At 44.7% G+C, this 21,142-nt stretch overlaps 2 protein-coding genes across 7 annotated transcripts; one reads left to right on the top strand and one right to left on the bottom strand.

Moving 5' to 3' along the window:
* Positions 1–107: 107 nt before the first annotated feature.
* Positions 108–7,220, bottom strand: wtap (WT1 associated protein). 5 transcript variants are annotated; one of them, XM_083688936.1, is made up of 8 exons: positions 7,075–7,220; positions 6,258–6,295; positions 6,086–6,141; positions 5,926–5,984; positions 5,437–5,564; positions 4,375–4,553; positions 1,485–1,639; positions 108–1,321 (listed from the first exon to the last, which is right to left on the bottom strand). In XM_083688936.1, the coding sequence occupies exons 2-8, from the start codon at positions 6,285–6,287 to the stop codon at positions 669–671; spliced, it is 1,260 nt and encodes a 419-aa protein (XP_083545062.1). In that variant the 5' UTR covers positions 6,288–6,295; positions 7,075–7,220; the 3' UTR covers positions 108–668. The 5 variants fall into 5 exon arrangements, with proteins under 5 accessions (XP_083545062.1, XP_083545063.1, XP_083545064.1 ...); XM_083688937.1 differs by lacking the exon at positions 7,075–7,220 and adding an exon at positions 6,919–7,027; XM_083688940.1 differs by lacking the exons at positions 108–1,321; positions 1,485–1,639 and having other exon boundaries at positions 3,464–4,553.
* Positions 7,221–7,958: 738 nt separating this feature from the next.
* On the top strand, positions 7,959–10,998 carry sod2 (superoxide dismutase 2, mitochondrial). 2 transcript variants are annotated; one of them, XM_083688452.1, is made up of 5 exons: positions 7,959–8,076; positions 8,900–9,102; positions 9,362–9,478; positions 9,710–9,889; positions 10,593–10,998. In XM_083688452.1, exons 1-5 carry the CDS (start codon positions 8,042–8,044, stop codon positions 10,736–10,738), a joined length of 681 nt encoding a protein of 226 aa, XP_083544578.1. In that variant the 5' UTR covers positions 7,959–8,041; the 3' UTR covers positions 10,739–10,998. The 2 variants fall into 2 exon arrangements, with proteins under 2 accessions (XP_083544578.1, XP_083544577.1); XM_083688451.1 differs by lacking the exon at positions 7,959–8,076 and adding an exon at positions 8,102–8,338.
* The last annotated feature ends 10,144 nt before the right edge of the window (positions 10,999–21,142 follow it).

Consider the following 21,142-nt stretch of genomic DNA (forward strand, 5'->3'; position numbering starts at 1 on the left):
AATTGTGCCTTCCCTTTCACTTACTGTAGTATGGGATTATAGGCTACGGTGTTCAGTTGCCTCCTATAATATTTGTGAGGCATTCGTACCAAAAAACAAACCCATAGTCATATTAAAAGTCTTTATTGATATTTGGTCAGTACATGAAAAGGATTGAAGGTACATCGCGTAGAAACTACACACAAGTCAAACAGAAACTTATTTTTTTTGCCAAGGATGGAAACTTAAAAACTGAATTTAAAAAAACCCAACAGGTCAACATCTAAAAAATGACATCCTTGAACCTCGCAAAGCTACTAAAAATGAACTGTGGTTTATTGACTTTTATTGAGCATGAGTTACAACACCAGATGTGTGATGATTTGAATTTGTCAAGAGCTCAAACAAGAAAGGTATGGAACCAGGGGTGTTCAAATAACCAAGCAATTGAAGAAATATCTAGCTTGAATCATACAAAAACTCAATTCAAATCTACATACATGTAATCCATTCACGTAATATTCCGGTTTAGCAATGCAAGCTTGTGGCAGAGGTATCACAATAGGCAAAGGAAAGAGGAAAAAAACAACATTTGTGGACAGTAGTACTGTGGTTACCGACTATGTGTTTGTTGTTCTTGTTTGTCTCGTATAAAAAAAAAAAGAAGACATGATGTGTTATAAAGTACATTACGAAATCGTGCTGCCGCTCGTGCTCGAATCCAGACCGTTCTGAGCGTGCCGCGACCCCCCAGTCCTGGTACCCTTGGTGACAGGGACCGCCTTGTCCTCATGGGGGTCAGTGTTGGAGTCTGTGTCGTTCGAGTGCTGCGTCAGGGACGTCTCGCTTCCCGTTGGGGAGTCCACGCTCTCGTACCCCGCGCTCAGCTGGCTCCCAAACCCCGCTGCTGCTCCTCCAGCGCCCCCAGCACCGGTCTGGCCCCCTGCTGCCTCGTCCGAGTGGTTGGAGAGTTTCGTCTCGGCCTCTGTGGGGCTCGAGTCCATGGGGGACGGGGGAAAGTCTTCTTCAGTGCTGCTGACCTCACGGTACAGGTTGGGGGTGGCCGTCGTGCTCCTCTGGGAGGAGTTGCCGTTGCTTGGTCCATTGGAGACCCTCCCGCAGTCTTTCCCCGCTGGGTCTGGGGGCTGCTCGGGCTGATTTGGGGGCTCTGCGGCGCAGCTGGAGGTGGAGGGGGAAGTCCTGCTGGGCCCTGCCCCAGCCGAGGCACCCTGGTTCTGAGAGACCTGCTGCCGAGTCTCCCTGAGCTGCTGCTGCAGGACCAGGATGGTGCTCTGCATGCCCTCCACCTCCTCATCCAGCTGTATGATGAAGTCGTTCAGCTCTGGAAGAACGGACGCAGAAGAAGACAAAGCCACTAGTCAGAATTCAGGCAAGCAGACAATGGGAACACTGATAGGAACAACCCCTTTCCAAATTCACAAGCAAGCATCCAATCAACAGTAAGAAGGAAGAGTGACACAAGTAGTAGATGCGGGTATTCTCACCGTCCTGGCTGCTCTTAAGCTCTTCACTGTACTTCTTCTGCAGGGCCAGCTCGGCCTCCAGCTGGGCGATGCGTCCCTGGGAGAGCTGCCTTCCCAGCTCCTGGTTCTCCTGGATCAGCATCCGGCACTTGGCCATCAGCTTCTTCCCCGTCTGGCTGCAAGGGAGACAGGCCTCGCATCACACAATGAACCAGTGCACAACCAAAGGGCAAGGACAGGGACAGCCATCCAGTCCTACGACCAAACCCATCAAATCTACAGAGCAAATCCACTCCACACAACAACCACTAATGAACCAGAATATCCATTACAGTGGAAATGTTCAGAGAACAAGGGGGTTCAGTGGATAGTTGCGGAGACCGGTTGAGACAGGACAGGGTTGGGCAGAGATGGACCGCTCCAGCAGTCAAAGTAGACATTCTGATCAAACATATGTGACAATCTTAAGAGGTATGCAGCATACAGTACCTTTACCTTTTGAGTACCCTCAAAACCACGTTTTTAGGACAAATATTATCATTGCACTACAGGTAAAACTGGCCGACAACACAGCATGAAGCCTGAGGATAGCCAAATGTCTACAACCCATCCAATAAGACTTTCTGCAGCAAAATCATTTGCACGGACATTAATCCCACAGTTTGGCATGACAGACCACCTCCTAAAGGTGTGAGGATTACGCTGTCAGTACCTTGAACAAAGTGAAAGAGAGCAATAATGCACAAATCAACACGGAGCGAGTATCCTCATCCCGAAACAACCCATGCTTAAGACACTATCGCCGTAAAGTGAAATGATGGCAACAAGAATCTCAATGTAAAATCGTCCCAGTGAGGCACCGGACTGATCCCTAAGAATAATTCAGGTCATGAATTACAATTAAACTGCATTTACACCAGAAGCATGTGTGAATCAAATCTCCATGTTATTGAGACTGCACTGGATAAAGAGGCAACCTGTGATCAAATCAACTCATGATTGTGACCGTTGGAAAATGTTATAGGATGACAAATGACTCTGACAAGGGTATTGCATTCACCTTCAGCTCAACAAAATAAGTATTTAGTACAACAGTTACCATAAAAAGAAACAGAAGAAACGCTTGTGAAACTTATGCTCATGGATGAGTGAAACATTAATTTAGCGTAGGTTTTAGGTCTTAAAGGGATACGAAAACCTGCATGTTGAATTACTTCCTTACTAAGAGTTTATGGGTGTTCTTTGTTGACTTACTGCTATAAGATATGTAGCCTCATTCAGGAAACTACCTATAATGGATCAAGATTACGTAATATTGCTTTAGCAATCCTCAAACAGCATACATATTTTAAGGTTGGAAATCATTTGAAACACAAGTCAATCTTGTCTCAATGCTCGTGAAGCCTACCGAATGCCAGACATGTTACATTACCGGCCCTGAAAATTAGACAGTGGGCAGAAGGCAGATGCATTTGTCAACCTTTGAGACCTTTCAGATTCTAACTGTTTAAATCGTGTAACGATGTTGAGCAACTTTGAGGAGATAATCAGATATCCAAGGCTGGATTTGTAAAAATGTATTTGAGTTAATGAATTGCATAATTTCCCATTAACTTCCATGAGGATTTTTTCCAAATCATTAACTGCACTTATCTCACTTTCTGAAATGTCAACTGGAATTGAAATGCAATTGACCCCCCAACATAAACATGTTCAAAGGTCATTGGCTAGGGGGGAAAAGTGAAAGGTCAACAACATTCATACACAAAGAACAAGAGCACATTGCACGGAATAAATACATTATAATCAACTTGTAACATTACTTGTTTCACACATTTGTATTCATAATGAAAAATGACTCAATGCACCAACGGCAGTGTGTATGTTTTATAAACCTTTTTTTTTTTCTTGAGTAATGTCCTTTTTCCTGCCCTCAAGGGCACCAAACTGGCTTAATGCCAAGCAAGCAGAACAAATCTACTGCGTTTGACACACTGCAGTGAGCGCAAGAGCATTTTAATGAACGAAAAGAGAAAAGTAAATGAAACGCCAACATAAGAAACAAACTCACAAAATAAAACATGTAAATACACTCTACCAGTCAGTAGGCCCATGCTCAAAGACACAGGCGATCGGACCTCACGCCTGAACCATAGTCCCTTCTGGACTGAGGGTCTGGCTCCTCCCCCAGAGTCTTAAAACAGTCTACTGGCTCCTCCCCCACAGTCTTATGTCTTTCTAGTGGCTCGTCACCCCAAAGTCTTACAACTTATCCTAGTACTTTCCCCACAGTATTGCATTGTATTGTATTCTAGATCTGTCCAAGAGTCTTAGAGAGTCTCAGGAGCACTAGCGGTTATGGGTGTGTGGCGTTTTCCACTGTTAAATGTCTTTTATAAAAAGGGGGGAATGTCATTAAATGTTCAATTGATGATTTAGGCTAGGGGAAGCTCCCTGCTCCGGCAGTTTGCCCAAGACTGCCTCAATCTCCACCATAACCCCCCCCATTTAATATGGCAACTGTCTGGTTTGGGCTCAGAGGAGGGAGGGAGGGGGGGGCAGGGCATATCCATGTCGGACGTGACCACCTCTTCAGGAACAGTGCCGACTCCTTCAGGCCCCTGGACGGTGAGGTGGGGGGATGAGGGGAGAGAGAGCTGAAACACAAGTGTCACCTGACCATACTGTCTTTTCAGTTTAGATTATGTGATATGTAGCTGGGACAGTACAAGAGTACAAAAACATGGCAGTTTTTTGTGTTTGGCTTTTGTAAAGTCTGAGTCTCGTGGTGAGTACAGCATTTCTCAGCCTTCCCCCCCACCATTGTTCCTGCATGCCTGCAGTGGGGGTGGGGGTGGGGGGTGTGAGGAAGTCTTGACTTTTTGGGGGGAGTTATTTTGATTGTCTTTACCTATCTGGTGTAAATTTCCAGGCACTCAGTTCATTTTGGGCCTGCTCCAGTTTGTCTTTAGTCTGTTCCAGTTCACCCTTCATTTTTAGGAAAAATAAGTTGATGGCCGGGTCTACCATGGACGACCGCAGTTGGGCTGCACTGGGCTGCTGGACTTGCTTGAGGTACTGGATCTGGGTCTGCAGGGGTGAAAGAGACAGGTGTCAGTCAAAGCTTCCAATGCAAATTCAAACGACTGTGCAAACAACCAAAAAAAACTCACCTTGGCATATATCTGGACATTTCCATTTACTCATTTACATAAAGTTATGGTTGCTGCTCACATGATGTGCCCTCATTGAAGGCACAGGATAATGGCTTACTTGGCAGGACTGTGAAACCGCTTACTGCAGCTTAACACAGAATTCAGTCATGCCGAGGTCTACTTATTATTCATAGACCATTATAACGCATTACTGGGACTGAACAGTTACTAAAAGCTTGCCTTCAAAGGATGCTTTTGTGTTAGATTGCATGGTCAAAGACAGCTTGTAACACATTTTCAACACAGTGTTGGACAGATCAAATGTGACTGGATACAACCATAACATTAGATGTCCTCAAATGGCACAGTTGCCCGACAGAAGGAATGATATTTGTTGGCATTAAGCTGTAAGGTGATCCACTGTGCTCTCAGTTAAAGAGGGAGCAGACAAATCCCTTCTCTGCCAGGCCAGGCTTAACATCCAGCCCTGCACAGCATGCCTGACCACTTTGATCACTAATTGTACATCTAAAGGTTATAGGTTCAAATCTATTGTGCTACTAATATCCCACCATACTAATAAAACAACAGGGCACAGATATAAAATGCAACGAACCTCAGTTTGAGTAGACACTCATTCCAGGACTGTGACACCTTGCCACATAAACATGAGAGGTTCTAAGTTCAGCTCAAGGCTGCATGTGTCATTTAAGAGCGAAACACTGACATGCCAATATTCCCTCAATGCTTCATCGATTAGTAAAACATATCCTTCAGTCCTCTTGGAGAAGCAGGAGGTACTGCAGGGAGATACGTACTGTACACTCTTGCATTTCCTGTTCCTTGGTGGCGAGCCGCATGACCAGGATGTTCTCTCTACGGGCAGACTCCTGCTGCTGCTGCTTCAGCTTCTCCTCAGACTCCTTCAGTCCCGTCACATCATTCGCTGAGACAGTGGGTGGGGGGGGGGGAGATCAAGACATTTAAGCATCACAAAAGGCATTAATTAAAATGGAACAAGACCATGTGCACCTTACTGAATATGGGCTTACCACTTCTATAATATGCCATTTAGCTGACGCTTTTATCCAAAGCGACTTACATTGCAGTGAGTGCAAACATTTTTCAGCATATATGGTCCCAGCAGGAATCAAACCCACAATCTAAGCGTTGTTAGCGCCATGCTCTACCAACTGAGCCAGAGGACTTCTATCACTGAAACGGAGGTCCGATCAAACCTCAAGAGTTTAGCATTTGATATTCATGGTAGTATGTTAAATAACTTTGAAGATGTGAAAAGCACTTACAATTTAGATCAGCATATTTCGCCTCCAGGACCTGGACATAGGAGTCATGCTGCTTCCACCTAAAATAAAGTCATAAACATGCACATAAAACACATTGGCTCTGACCCAAACAGAAACACCCCACACATTCCCTCCCTCTGCCAAAAGATCTGTTATTTACCTCACACACAGTTCCTCTCGGGTTAGGTTCTTCAGGTCAGATTCACTGAGGCGAACCTGGAAGAGAAAAACAGGGAAATAGGAATCAGCGAGTGGGTGTCACCAGCATGCTACAGGAACACACAACTACACGGGCCACGTAAGACTTCCAACAGCGGGGCTCTGTGTCTCACCTTCTTTGGAAGAGGTTCCTCATTAGTCATCCTGCGCTCTGAAAGTCAACGAGAAGTTAAAAGAGAAGATTAACGCTGAGAAAAAAGAACTCGGCTATTTCATATTAGCAACATGAGGTGACTTAGCAGCAACTGCAAATGTTCTGACAAGCATCTTCTCAAAATATGATCTGCAGTCATGTCATAAGCACTAGTGAGGTTGCCGGGTATTCAAATATCTGTTTAGTTTAGTAATTTGCATGAGCCTTTCGCTGGTTCCTTTGATAACTAGCTAGCTAGCTAGCTAGCTATAAAGTCAACAAGGAGTGGTTAACTAGTGCAGTGGACTGGAAAATGCCCCCCAAAAAGGCTGAACTAAGAATCGAGATCTTTGGGTATGACTAACAAACGGGGATCGTTTTTTTGCTTGCACTGTTTGCACAAAACCAAGCTAGGTAGCGAGCTACATTGACTAAATAAATACGCAGCAGTGAGGCAGCGCTTAGCGAGCGTGTCTCAAGAAAACAACATAGCATCTCGCTCATTGCCCCCAGCGCTAGACTCGCAAGCTACCGGTTCTATTAAGTCGGTCTATCGCGAAGTGATAAGTTAGGCTACGATCGTCTGAATTTGCATTGCCAAATGCGATTTCTTCCAAACGTCCAGCCAGCCAGCCAGCTACCTGTCAGTTCTTAGCTCTGTTTTCAGCTTCTTGTTGTCACAAAATGGCGGGGAAGGAAGAGACTCTCCCCTGGCCGTACGTTAGGTTTTTTTTTTTTTTCCTTCACGCGGACTCGTTGTTTGCAGGGATAAATAAACTGCCTAAGCGAACACTTACCGGACCCGTTTCCTTAATATTAGAAACCCGAATGGCTCAATGCCTTCGTAGGGTCACGCAAATGTAAAGTCTGAATTCGATCGGTTGCTTTGTATGGCAACTTGAGTTGTTTTGAGCTAGTCGTACGGATTCTGCACCGCCGCCATCATCGGGGATAGAAGAGGACAGCGGTGCACCCCCGCCTCCCGGTGCAGAAGGGGCGGGGCCATTCAAACGATGCTACTTTATTTCTTGTTATTAATTCCATCATATCTTTTTCTCTCTCTCGTCTTTGGAAATCCTTAAGAATACTTTAAACAACAGAGAGAGAGAGAAAAAAAAAGTGCACATTGAAGTAGATGTACACATTGTCATGTGCCTCTCTGTGTTATAAAACGTGAAAATGTTACATTGAAATCATTGAATCATCTATTGCTTCAGAAATATGACACATAGCTGATGTACAGGAGTGCCAGGTGTCATATTTATGAAGCAACAGATAATGAATTACAATGTATAATTCTCACATTTTTGAACACATTTGGACACAAGTTGAAAATGAGTGCCACTATATATGTATGACAGTGATACAATACATCTACTTTAATGTGCATTTACTTTGTCTCTGTTGTTTGAAGTATTCTTAAGGATTTCTAAAGGCCATGCGGAACCAACCAACCAAAATGGGGGTGGGTGGAACTATGACAGAACGGGAATAACGTGATATAACTCTTTTAAAAAACAAAACAACAACACATCCTCTATACCTCATCATGATTGCACTATAAATAATTCACCATTTATTTTACGAATAAAACATGGGTATGGTGTGTGTGGCATGTGTTTGTCACAAGTTTTCCAAAATCGTGACGTGATGACGCACCCACGTATTTTAGAACGGTACGGTCCCTGTCAAGTTGACGGTGAACGTTTTCAAGGGCAGTCCTGAACGGTGTGCATCAGACTGTGCTGTTTGGTGAACGAGAACATGAGCATGCTAAGCAGAGTTGGTCAAGTCCGCAGGTAACGCACTATCATTATACACTGGCGACAACAGACACACGTATTACTATAGGATTGACATGGTGGACTGTAGCGAACGCCACGGTGAGACTTTGGGATGCCTAGCTAAATCAGCTAGCAGCTAACGTGGATACATTCAAATTGAATATAAAGCCATGTCCGTCATCCAATGCAGGAACACCCATAAAATACAGTGGCTCGGTATTACTAGCTTGCATATATTTAGGCCTACAAGTCTCATAAAGGCCAATGAATTGTCTTGGTGAGTAGAAACAGTTCCCCACAATGAGTGACTAGTAAATTGCATTTAGCTGTGCACTACATGCTTGACAATAATGAATTGGTTGACTTAGGGCTGAGATCAAATGTTCATATGCATTTTTGGGACACTTGGCTTTTTTTTTTGAACTCACCAAACTACAGCTCATAGGGTGATGCAATGCAGTGCAATGGCTATTAGCCATCATTTAGCTACAGGATTGTGTCCTTAGCTGCCTGACCACAAAGTTTCTTCCACAAATGTGAAATGTTCCCTCGTCCCAGGATTTCGCAATGCATTCAAGCAATTGTGTAAGATTAATACAGATTAATGATTGAAAGCATTTTACAGCAACCAGTATTATTTGAAGCTTTCTTGAAAGTGACCACTGTTCTTTCCTGCCTTGGGCTTTTTAGCAGGCTATTGTCTTTTTTTTTTTCTTCATATTTTGTTATTTTGTCAACTTTAACACTGTGTTACATGCAGTAGCACACAGGAGAATGCTAACCGCTGTCATTCTGTCAAGTGGACACAGTGAGACATGTTCGTTGTCTTGTGTATCAGGTGCGCTGCCTCCCTGAGCCCAGCCTTGGGCACAGTGGCAGCAAGGCAGAAGCACTCTCTCCCTGACCTAAGCTACGACTACGGAGCGCTCGAACCCCACATCAATGCAGAGATCATGCAGCTTCATCACAGCAAGCACCACGCCACCTATGTCAACAACCTGAACGCCACAGAGGAGAAGTACCAGGAGGCACTGGCCAAGGGTAAGAATGAAGCCTGCTTCAATGTTTAAGTCATTTCCTGAGAAAGGGATGATAAACCTCACACTGATGAAACAAAAACAGTGGAAGGCACATCAGACATGTCCACGTGTCTCTTGTCATTGCCTGAACATTCCATTTTAGTTGTCGTTGTTGTCTGCATTCTCTCTTTTTCTTCAATGTCAGTCAGTCCTATAGACACACACGCATACCTGTACACTTATAGTTTGTAGCTGATATCTTCCTTGCGTCTGTATTCCAGGTGATGTGACAGCACAGGTTGCCCTCCAGCCTGCCCTGAGGTTCAATGGAGGAGGTCACATCAACCACACCATCTTCTGGACAAACCTCTCCCCAAACGGGGGTGGGGAACCACAGGGTGAGCCCAGTTAGAGTTGTGTTTCAGTCTTAGTCTTAAACAGCAGTGTCACACACTTACCTGACCCCCTTTACACATCTCAATCCATCCCTTTTTTTTTTTATTTAAAAAAATCTAGAGGTCCTTTGTAGTGCACTACTTTGCAGAAGCAAAAGCATTTGGTTAAAACACTGCGGTTTTGAATGCAGCTCATTAGTCTTCCTCTGTTTGTGTTTGTTCTTCCTGCTGCAGGGGAGCTGATGGAGGCCATTAAACGTGACTTTGGCTCCTTCCAGAAGATGAAGGAGAGGATGTCCACCGCCACCGTAGCCGTCCAGGGCTCAGGCTGGGGCTGGCTGGGCTTGAACAAGGAGAGTGGTAAGCTTTGCATCGCAGCCTGCCCCAACCAGGACCCCCTGCAGGGAACCACCGGTGAGTAGCACAGTCCCCTTACTGTGAAATTACCTCCATAGAGACATTTTAGATCAGTGAGGATGCAGTAAAAGAGGACACTCTTGTTCTTCTTCACCACTTCGTCACCACTGAACTGAAAGAGTCGATATGAGTAAAGCATATTAGCACACTTCTCCTGATAGAGCCAGGATGGCCTTGTATTCAAGGACGGCAAAGCTCTTCCAAATAATATGACAAAGCTGAACAAAAACGGCTACTTAAAGCGCAATTTTTACTGTGTAATCCAGCAGATTTGTTTTCCTTAGTCAATAGTTGACACATTCACAAGAGTCGCGTTTTAGAACCATCTCTGAGTCAATATATCTTGCATTGAATGCCCTCATCAGTCCTGATGTTCGTTTGAGTCAATTCCTACTGTCGATTCCCCTCTCCCTCCCACGCGAGGTCCTTCTGTGGAGCAGCGCTAGAGCTGGCATGTGCTGCTCTCTGGGAATCACTGGCATAGTAGAGCGGGGTCAAAGTGCAAAAACAGTCTGACGTTGTAACGCAGTATGAGACTTTTTTTAGAAGGTAAACAGACCTCGCGTTTCAGTAGCTTTGATGCTGCTGCGCGTGAAATGATAGTTCAAGACGGTAAGCATTATGGATTGACCAGAAATACACATGGATTTTGTGTAAACTAACCCCTTTTTTAAAGTATTTTTTCCCCTTTCCTCCTTAGGCCTTGTTCCCCTCCTTGGCATTGATGTTTGGGAACATGCATACTATCTCCAATACAAGAACGTCCGTCCAGACTACGTCAAAGCCATTTGGAATGTCATCAACTGGGAGAACGTGAGTGAACGCCTCCAGTCGGCCAAAAAGTAGAGACTATGATCCATGGGACACGCCCCCCCCCCCCCCCCCGCCCCAAACCTTACCCCCCCAGAGCGCACAAAATGGCCACCTCTCACAACGAGGTGCACCCTCATACTCAAATGAATATGGCTGCCGCGTCATGTAGGTGTCAGACGTCCAGTGAGCATACTCAGTCTGCAAAGCTGTGTGTTTGTCAGCATATATAACACCACAATCAGAAAACGAAATGTGTTTGATGTATAATAATAAATTATATGATTTAAATTGCATTTGCTTGCTTTGTTTTTTTGTGTGAATGTCAGTGTCACTTCATGCGTGTGCACAATGTAATAGCTAGGTCATTATTCAGTTGACACAACTACCCAATGTCAGACGACTACAGTGTTTTGTTTATATTTAGAATAGCCAACAGGTGGGTAGAAAAAACAACTGAAGGGAAGTCCAACGTGTGAGAAAGAAGTAGAAAGGAGGCAGGGTGTGATATGATTTTGAAAGGAAAATTTGGAAGCGTGGAATATGACTTATGTTCAGTGGGTTGGAGATACTTGTTGTTTTGTTTTAACTCACACTCACTCAGCAGCTTTGAGAAACGCCTCTTGGCTTCTGTAGCTTCCCCTCCCCATGATTGATAATCTCATGGCAGGACAGTATGGTTGGAAACTTCATATTCATATTGTTGGAAGGGCCCTGACTAATCCACATGGAAACAATTAACTTTTTATTAATCATAAAACTTGCATCTGGTGCAACCCATCATTTCCCTTTGCTGACTCTGCTCTCCTTCACTTTGACAGCGTTGTTCATCAGCACTGACTTGGGAGAGGTGATGATGAGGATGTTGTCATAATAGGGCATACTTGTTGTTAAAGTGGACAGTTTGTTTAATTGTGTCATTCTGGAAAAGATGAGTTGACACAATCAAGTCTTTTTGCACACTCTTTCTTATGCTTTGCTCCCTCGTGTAAAACCATGGCATCTGTAATTAGTATTTTTCACCAAGGGGTGGCGCTGTATGTCAATTTGAAATGAATGCACCTTACTCAAACAAAGTGCATTGGCCTGTCTCCCATCTTCTTTCTAAGAAATCTTCATAGGCTTACTTGTTGAAAAGCAGATGTATGTATATTTTAATATCTTTGACATATCTGTCTGATAAAGTATGGAGAATTAAAGCACAGACATGACTTGCAACTCCCATGAAGATAGTGGCTGATCTGAAAATCTTTGGCATTGACGGTAACGACTCCGACCTTTCCTATAAGAATTATTATTTTTTTAGCCAGCCTCTGATCTAAGATTGGTGTTGTCCATCATCGTGGCCGGTGTGAGACAAAGCTAATCTAAATCTCATATATCGTCATGTCAATATTATATTCCTATTTAGCTTTCATGCGTCATATAATCACCTCTCTTTCTTCACACCCTGTAGTACACCCAGGTTCCACTCTGCATCAATATAAAGTCTACTGAACCTCCCGTACTCGGCTAAGATGCTCTTGCCATCTGTGCAGTATTAGATTCCTTGCTGTCCCAGTGGCACTCATATCTGGACAGATTTCATGGGAACAATGTTTCTCAACCTTTGTTTCATGATTCCCTGTTTGTCTAACCTCCGCTCCCAGACCATTCATCATTTGATCAGACTACAGTACTTTCCATTGAAGTGAGATATACACTCACCTAACACTTTATCAGGAACGCCTGTACACGTTCTCATGGTGGAGGTGGTGTAATGGTGTGGGGAATGTTTTCTTGGCACACTTTGGGCCCGTTAATACCAATCATCGTTTGAATGCCACAGCCTATTTGAGTATTGTTGCTGACCATGTGCATCCCTTCATGGCCATAATTTACCCATCTTCTAATGGCTACTTCCAGCATGATAATGCACCATGTCACAAAGCAAAAGTCTCAAACTGGTTTCATGAACATGACAATGAGTTCAGTGTTCTTCAGTGGCCTTCCCAGTCACCGGATCTGAATCCAATAGAACACCTTTGGGATGTGGTAGAACGGGAGATTCACAGCTTGAAAGTGCACCTGAAAAATCTGGAGGAATTGTGTGATGCAATCATGTCATCATGGACCAGAATCTCAAAGGAATGTTTCCAACATCTTGTGGATTCAATGCCATGAAGAATTGAGGCTGTTTTGAGAGCAAAGTATTAGTATAGTGTTCCTAATAAAGTGTTCGGTGAGTGTATATACAAGGAGCTTTGATCATGTCAACTACAATCTTTTCTTTGAGAAAGCGTGCGTGTGTGCGTGTGTTCGAGAAGAAAACTTTCCCTTTCGAAAAAAAATGTCTTTCAAGGACAAGTTTACAGTGTCTGACCTAATCACTCCCAGCTGTTTATCTCCCGTCAGCCAATCCTCCCCTCTGTCAACGATTATGGGACCCACCAGCTGGCCAATAGGGACATCAGCCACAACTGCCCCACCCACACATTGGAGGGCCCTTTGTATTCCTTGTAGAGACTTCCTTGTTGATTGGTCAGCCAATGGTCACTGCAAGGGGAAACCCACCATCCAGTTTCAGAGTTTCAGATACATGCTTATACACACGTGCTTCTGAAACACTTACTGGAGTGTGAGTGTAAAAGATCCAGGACCGAGATGTCAACTAGCCTACCTTGTAAGAAAACTGTTGATGTACTCAATGGGATGGATCTTTCGGCACCTTTTGAGAGCCTATTTCGATACATCATCACTTCTTGAATAGCCTGGATCATTTGAGTTGGGGGAAACATGTAGCATTTTTTCCGTCCCGTTCTTAAACATTTCGCAGTAGTCCTTCTGTAGTATAAAATGATGGCACGTCTTGGTGTGGCCTAGTTTTCCCCTGTTAAATTCGGGGTGCGCCAAAAATCATTTCCTTCTACCACAAGTCGTAAAGACGAGTGGGGACTCTGTCAAGTTACAGTTTTCTTTAACCTTCGGAAGAAGTGAGAGGAAAATAGCTCAGTATTCAACCTCGACCACCCCTCATCTCTCTCTAATTCTACTGAGTTTCTTGGACTTCAAACTTACAGGACAGGCTTTTTTCCAGAAAAAACATCTGTCCAGGATGCGAGAGAGAAAGAGAGACCCTTACCATGGGGACCACCATGCGCATCGTGACAGAAAATGAACACACACTCCTTCTTTCTCTCTTTCTCTCTCTCTCACACACACGTTGTCCATGCACTCTCTTGATTGCACCTCTATCATTCCACCCCAGTCTGCATATAACAGCATTTAAAACGGTAATGAGTCTTGAAACTTATACTGGAATAATTTGCCTTTTTAAATCATCAACATCCAAAGTAAATCCTGTCATCCAGGGGGTATATAGGTGTCATTTCAACGTTTTAACAGAGGACCTTGATTTCATAGGATCATAATTAGGATGGCTCTATTTTCCTCCGGCTCTCCAGACATTGAGTAGCAGGAAAATAAGAGAAATAGAAAGCCTGTTGCTTTTGGAGCTTTGGAGCGTGTGCTCTCTCTCTCTCTCCATCTCCAGATTAGCTGCTCCTCCCTGCTAGCTCGGCTACTGTCCACCCCCCCCCCCCCCCCCATCTCTCTCTCTCTAGACCTTTTCTGGATTAGTTCCATCCTCTGAGGAGAGGTACACTCTGTGTCCTGCCCTATCTGGTTTTTTTTCTGTAACCCAAGGTCCACACACACACACACACTTTGACATCTGACCACATCGGAAATTAATATGAGGTCCACTTTTGGTGCGGTGGGCTGTAAGCGGATGCATGGCAGTGTGCTATGAGACTCACATGTGGCTTCATTTCAGAATGTTATTTTCATTGTCAAGACATGAGTGAAGTTGTGTGTGCCCAACCCATGCTGTGTCCGCCATACTGCAGCCAATTTATGGGTTAGGATTCAGCAGACAGTCGTGTTTTCTTTGCATAACATGATTATTGTTTTCCACATTCTAAGGACAGAGAGGGATGGGGTTGAGGGTTTTGAGTAGGGGGTATGGGGTGGTTGAGTGAGAAAAAATACCAACTCCAAAAATAATGTCCCATAATAGTTGTGCTGAAATATTGCAGTTTTCTTGTCGGAATGGATTTAAGGACACTGAATAGAAACCTTCCATTATGTTCTTGGATGTTCATGTGTACTTGCTGTTCAATACAATCATAACAGTGGCTCAAATTTCATTTTGTGTGACTCCCAAGTTCTCAAAGCACTTCAAGTGGGAACACTCGCCTTGTCCATGACTGATGTGTAGCAGACACATCACAGTTACATGCTTATTTGTTCAGTGGATACCTTCAACAAAGCAAGCTGTGAATGTCAACAGTCAACGAGTTGAACTCATTGAAGGCAGGATTCTTGAAGCTCACAGAGCTGACTTGTCAACCACTCCACAGTGAACACCTTGGAGAGAGGTGAGAGGAGACAGGACGGTGTTGAAGGATGAGAAAGACATCAAGCTATTGGACAGCCCACCCTGCAAAGACCAAGGCCAGTCCATGGTCTCATGTGTTTTCCAACCTTGTAGTAAACCAGGTAATAACAGAAGCACCTTTTTGCTTTCCATGGCCTTGGTGCCTTTGTCCGCAAAGGTGGCCACATTTGCCTCGAACTAACACAGAGGACTTATGTCCTCTACCAGCCTACAGTATGTGCCATGAGCTCGCTGTAAGTGGAAAATAGTTCTTAAACGAGTGTCAACAAAAGTGTCAACCATAAGAGTTTCCAGCACTGCCACTCCAGTGTTCCTGGCATGGAGAAGGGTGGAGTTGAATACAGGGCACCCGTTTGGGCAACAAGCCCTGACTCTGAGTGCCCAGAGATGGAGCTCTAGTCTGGGGTATGGGAGCCTGGCGTGGAGAGTCAAGGACCAGGCCAGGCTGGAGCATATGGAGGGCTGCCACTGTGCTTAGGGGACTGGCTAGATGCCTCTTTTCCCTACATAGGATCATTTATCATGGGTTCTGACGTCTCTAAGCACAGGCGAAGGACCACAAAGAGTTGGGGAGAGAAGGCAGACTTCATCACCTCTCCCTGGTCTCTCAAACCTCTGTTGATGTTGTTGTTGACTTCCCCATGGACAATAATCAGACCTGGAAAAGCTGTGAGTGAGAGAGAGAGAGAGCTCTTCTCAGTAAAGTAGTTATGTAACCGGCAGTTTCAAAACACAGCAGTGAAATAAAATTCCAAACGATGGATCATTTCAGCAGGGAGCATGATAAATCCCTGCAGACCAGAGTTCATTTGGGTTTTTGTGGGTTCTATCCAAGCTTGACAAATCCACACTGAGATCAATTGACTCCTTCATGAAAATGACGCTTCTCACCCTTGTCGGCTTTAAAACGAAAAGAGAGGAAAAATGAAATACGAAAACTCAGTGCCAAACTGTATTCATATTGAGGACATGGATCTAATGGATCACTGCATCTATGAAATGTATTATGACTAGAAAAGCATGCAAGGTCACAGTGAAATGTATATACATAAAACATCACTTCTGTATCAGTTTACATTCGTCTGGCCTGTAAATCAGTGGTAAGTGAGTATTATTACTTTTGATGTCAAAGACGAGTATGTCACATTACTGAACATTCAACGTTGTGGAATTGAAATCAATGGCTCAAGTATGGAGAAGTGTGTGTGTGTGTGTGTGTGTGTGTGTGTGTGTGTGTGTGTGTGTGTGTGTGTGTGTGTGTGTGTGTGTGTGTGTGTCCGTCCCCTTCCGTCCGTTCTCTTTCTCTCTTTCTTGGCCCTCATCTCTGGAGCTTCCCTCTCTTTCTTGGTATTATTCATCTTGGCAATTTCGCCTGAGAAATAAGCCCCTTGGATTAAATCAAGAGGATGGAGATGTTTTTCAGGCAGGATTTGGCCGCCTCTTTGGGTCCTTTGGTGAGAGTCAGCAGATCCTCCTTGGCTGGGGCCGCAGGATGTTAGGGGGGAGAAAACAGTTTTTGTATAAAAAAAAAAAACAAATAGGAAGAAAAATTAAAATAGGGAGATTTGGAAGACGCTCAAAGACAGGATATCATAAAGGTTCCTAAGTTGTGGAGCTGGCATGTGCACTAGACTGTACTTCCTGTCAGAGTGAGCATTTCCTTATGTCATGAGGACCCGCCCATGCACCTGAAGTGGGCAATGGAGTAAAATAAAATAAAATAGGATAGAATAGAATAGAATGGCTGATGAAATGTCTGCTTTCATCCTCACTTCAGACTGCACTGTGCACCTGTATCAGACAACAGCATTGAAAGCTAGTAGGATTTTAGGAAGAGCCAATCAAATCATCATATTTCATAAGCCCACTGGGAGTAGAGAGGAGTCCACCTGCTTTCTGAGGCTTTATTTGTGGCTGTGTTTTTAAAAACTGTCAGCAAGAGGACCACCCTCCCTCAGTTCTTAGTTGCACGACTCCTCGTGTCCTCTCCCTGCATCCTCCACTCGCTTTGTCCTCAAAAAGCACTGTAGGAGAATATATAAGGGGAGGAGGTCTAGATCTTCTTCAAAGCATTTTCAGTAGGCCATGGGTGGACGATGAAGAAGAGGACGCGAGGTGTCGTGTTCCTAACAATTGAGAACGAGTTTGTGTCCTCGCTTCTGCCAATAAACATTCAAGTGAGTAGACTATTGTTCCCTTCCTCTGGCCCATAGGTGTCCATTGAGGTGCCTGTTTGGCTGTAGGCCCCAAGGCTGTTTTCTGGGTCCTCTCTCCGGGTCTGGAGATGACAGGGAAGAGAGAGAAGGGAAGCTGGAGCTTGACTTTGTTATCCTCTCCTAGGATGTTTGCCCGAGACCCCCCCAACGATCATAAAAAGGCCATGTGCTCAAAAGGTTTACTGAACTTTAACAACGAAAAGACGAAAATAAAACACGGAGGAGGGAGGGATGGGACAAAGATCAAAGAATGAGTTACAATAATTCCACTGACATGGGTTATTTTGAAAGAGAGCCATATCTGTGTGTATGGTATTAAAAGCTCAAAACAACTGCAAAAACCTGGCTTCCATCCACTAGTTGAGGGATGGTTGACTATAACGCACCATACATTTACAGCCAAGATCAGTGTTTTCATGTATGGTGGGTCCATTCCAGACCTGCACCATGTGAGCACACACATCTGTTTCTCTGTGATCCGATGTAAAAGTGTCTCCTCTGACAGAAGTTTGGCTCTGATGGTCACCTCATAACACTACAATAAGCCACACACACACACACACACACACACACACACACACACACACACACACACACACACACACTAACCCCATGAGATTTAGCAAACCTGAGAAATTGTCTTGGCACCGAACTGAGCTGATGAAGATCGGGAATGGAGAGAATTAACAACAGAGACAATGTAATGACCACGGCTTCCTTTTAATTGCCTTTACCCTGTTTGACCCGGCATCTGAGCTCCCACTGTCTCCCCACCGGAATTGGTTAAAAACATATTCACCAGAGAGCAACCAATCACACAAATCAGAGATGGAATAGCAACACCAGCAGCCAATCATACTAAAGCTGTGATGGAATAAGGGCCAATAAGTCATATTTTTGATGGGTGCTTGGTAGAGAGAGAACCTCTAAGGAGTGACATGCCAACTGGAACTTGGAGTTGGATGCTACACTTGCAATGAGGCAATGATGCACCACATTTCACTTTGACAGGCCGCTTACCTCACCAAAGGGAAACAAAACAGGTGAGAAAAACAAACCTCATTAACTCTAATGATAACTATTCTGACCAACGTTTGGGCTTCTTATCGACTGATAGCTGGATCAAAGTTACATGTTCCCGAGGGCATCTGAGGTAAAAAAAAAAAGAAGAAGAAGAAAAAAAAAAAAGATCATACCAAGTCTCTGAACCTGCCAACATTTTTAGCTGTTTCTGTGCTTTTTTTGTCTTTATCATATACAGTATGGAAAATTGGCAGGGCTAGCCTGTAGCACACCAATAGACATTCTTTCCTTGGGTAGAGAGGGGGAATCTCCTGACAGGAGAGACTCAATGGAGCTCAAAACACATCAGCTGGAAAACAGGCTCCCCGACAGATGTTCGCGAGAGGGAAAACGGAAAAAGAGAGAGAGGTAGCATAAGGACAGAATGCAAATGCTAGACATCTGAACATGGAACAATAGCGAGATACATTTGATCAAAGACATTCACATGTGTCAACAATAACCACAACTGCTGAATAGTGGCCTTTCCCTGGTATACTTTTACCAAATGAGAGCTCTCCATCCTCTTCAATGGGTGAGACAGTCAGTCTATCTATACAGTAAGGCTTCATATCACCTCTCTTTTCACATGGAGCAACATTAAAGTAATGTGTATACCCATTCAGGATTAGACTTTTTATAGTTATAATCCTCAGAGCTCCACAGACAGAGAGACAGAGAGAGAGACAGACAGACAGACAGACAGACAGACAGATAGATAGACGGCAGGACGGACAGACAGACAGACAGACAGACAGACAGACAAACAGAAAGACAGAAGGACAGACAGACAGACAGACAGACAGACAGACAGACGGATGGAGGTTCCAAATCCGCCTGTAATATCTCACGCACAATCTAATCCGGCTGGACTGGGCCACGCATGGAAAACTGGGAACGATAACCATGTGGAAAAAGGAAATATTTCAAAGAAAAGAGAGAGACGAAAAAGAAGAGAGAAAAAGGCTGAGGTCACCTCTCTCTCCAAATGCCCCGACGGTACATTTTTCACCTCCTGTCCGGAGAAGAAAAGCGGATCATTTTTCCACAGAAGCCTCTCCAGTCTTTAAAGAGTGGCCCAGGGGGAGCCTTTTGGGAGGTGAGAGATTCCAGCTCATCTCAACTTCTCAGCTCACCGGTGGCCCACCCTTGGGGGGGACTCCTGAAAGAATGATCTGCCCATAGATAAAGTACTGTATGAGCAATGGAGAAGACTGGGAATGGCTGAAATGGAGTCTGGACTGTAGCTTTGTAATTGGAACCAGCTTCTGATGGCTGTTTTGTGATGGGCTGCGTCACAAGCACTGCCCAAATAGATAAACTACAATAAAGCGCTGTTGGCTAAAGCGGCGCAGACGAGAAAGAGGCGTGTGAGGTTATGGAGGATGGGGGAGGTGGGAGAAGGCCCAGGGCAGGGTCAGTTGAGGTCAGGGGTCGTAACTAAGGGTGAAAGGTCAGGCTTTATTGTTAAAGAGGTTGTAAGAGGGTACGAGGCAGAGGTTGTAGATGGGACATGGGTTGAGGTCAGGTCATCTGCGTGTGTGTGTGTGTGTGTGTGTGTGAGAGAGAGATTCTCTCTGCCAGGGGATTTTTCCATGTGTTTAGAACCAGATGCGTTAGTGGCAGTGCAACCAGGAGACTGGGGTAAAGAGCTTTAAAAAGAAACCCTCAAAGCATTCCTGCCTCTGTCTCCCTACCATCACTCTACATCTTCACCCACTTTCACCCACTTTCTCTCTCTCTCTGTGGCTCAACTCCGCTTTATCAACACAACTTCCTCACCAACGTTATCCCTCTCTCTTCTGTCTGTCAATCTCTCTTTCATATCTCTCTCGCTCTCGCTCTCTCTCTTTCTCCCTCTCGCTCTCTCTCTCTCTCTCCCTCTCACTCTCTCTCTCTCTCACTCATTCTCACTCTCTCTTTCTCCCTCTCTCTCTATTTCTCCTTGCTTTTGCTTTATTTGGTGAGCTTGTGTGTCGGGGTTCCTCTCACTATTGTGCCACTACTATGAGAAGGTGTTGATCCACGGTCCCCACATGCACCCCCTCCCCTCCTCTCTCCTCAGAACCTCAACCATGGTGGGCCTGAGGTTGAGGCCTGGATCGGTTTTGAACAATCTCTGTTTAAAAAGGTCACACATATTCTCTGCATTACAAAATCCCCTGTACAACCGACAGACCTAATGATAGCCTAGGTTTATTTAGGAAACATCTGGGTAACTTACTTAACTGTTGAGCTCTTGCAAACACTCTCTATCCCTTCTCTCACTCTCTTTCTCTCTGTCTGTCTCTCTCTCTCTCTCTCTCTCTCTCTCTGTGTGTGCGTGTGCGTGTGTCAATGTAACCCCTAATGGCAGCACGTGGATGACCTCACCCAAACACATACGGCAGCGTTTTAACAACCAGGGCAGCCCGCTCCCCACGGGGTTACGACCCACACGTAACGGTTCCAATTTAACGTAACAGAGCCGAACCTGGGGAACACACACGCACACACGCACACACAGACACACAGACGCATGCACACACACACACCCACACACACACCCCCACACAGACACACACACACTCACAAATGCACACACACACCCACATACAAACACACACGGATGGGCCTTACATCGGTCTCACTGTAGAAGTAGTGTTTGTTGCGAACAGGATTACATCACCCTGTTAAGTCTAATTATGAACATAGGGTAATTAATCACCAACAGATCCAAGTGCT

Source organism: Argentina silus (assembly GCF_951799395.1).
Source record: "Argentina silus genome assembly, chromosome: 17".
Lineage (NCBI taxonomy): Eukaryota > Metazoa > Chordata > Actinopteri > Argentiniformes > Argentinidae > Argentina > Argentina silus.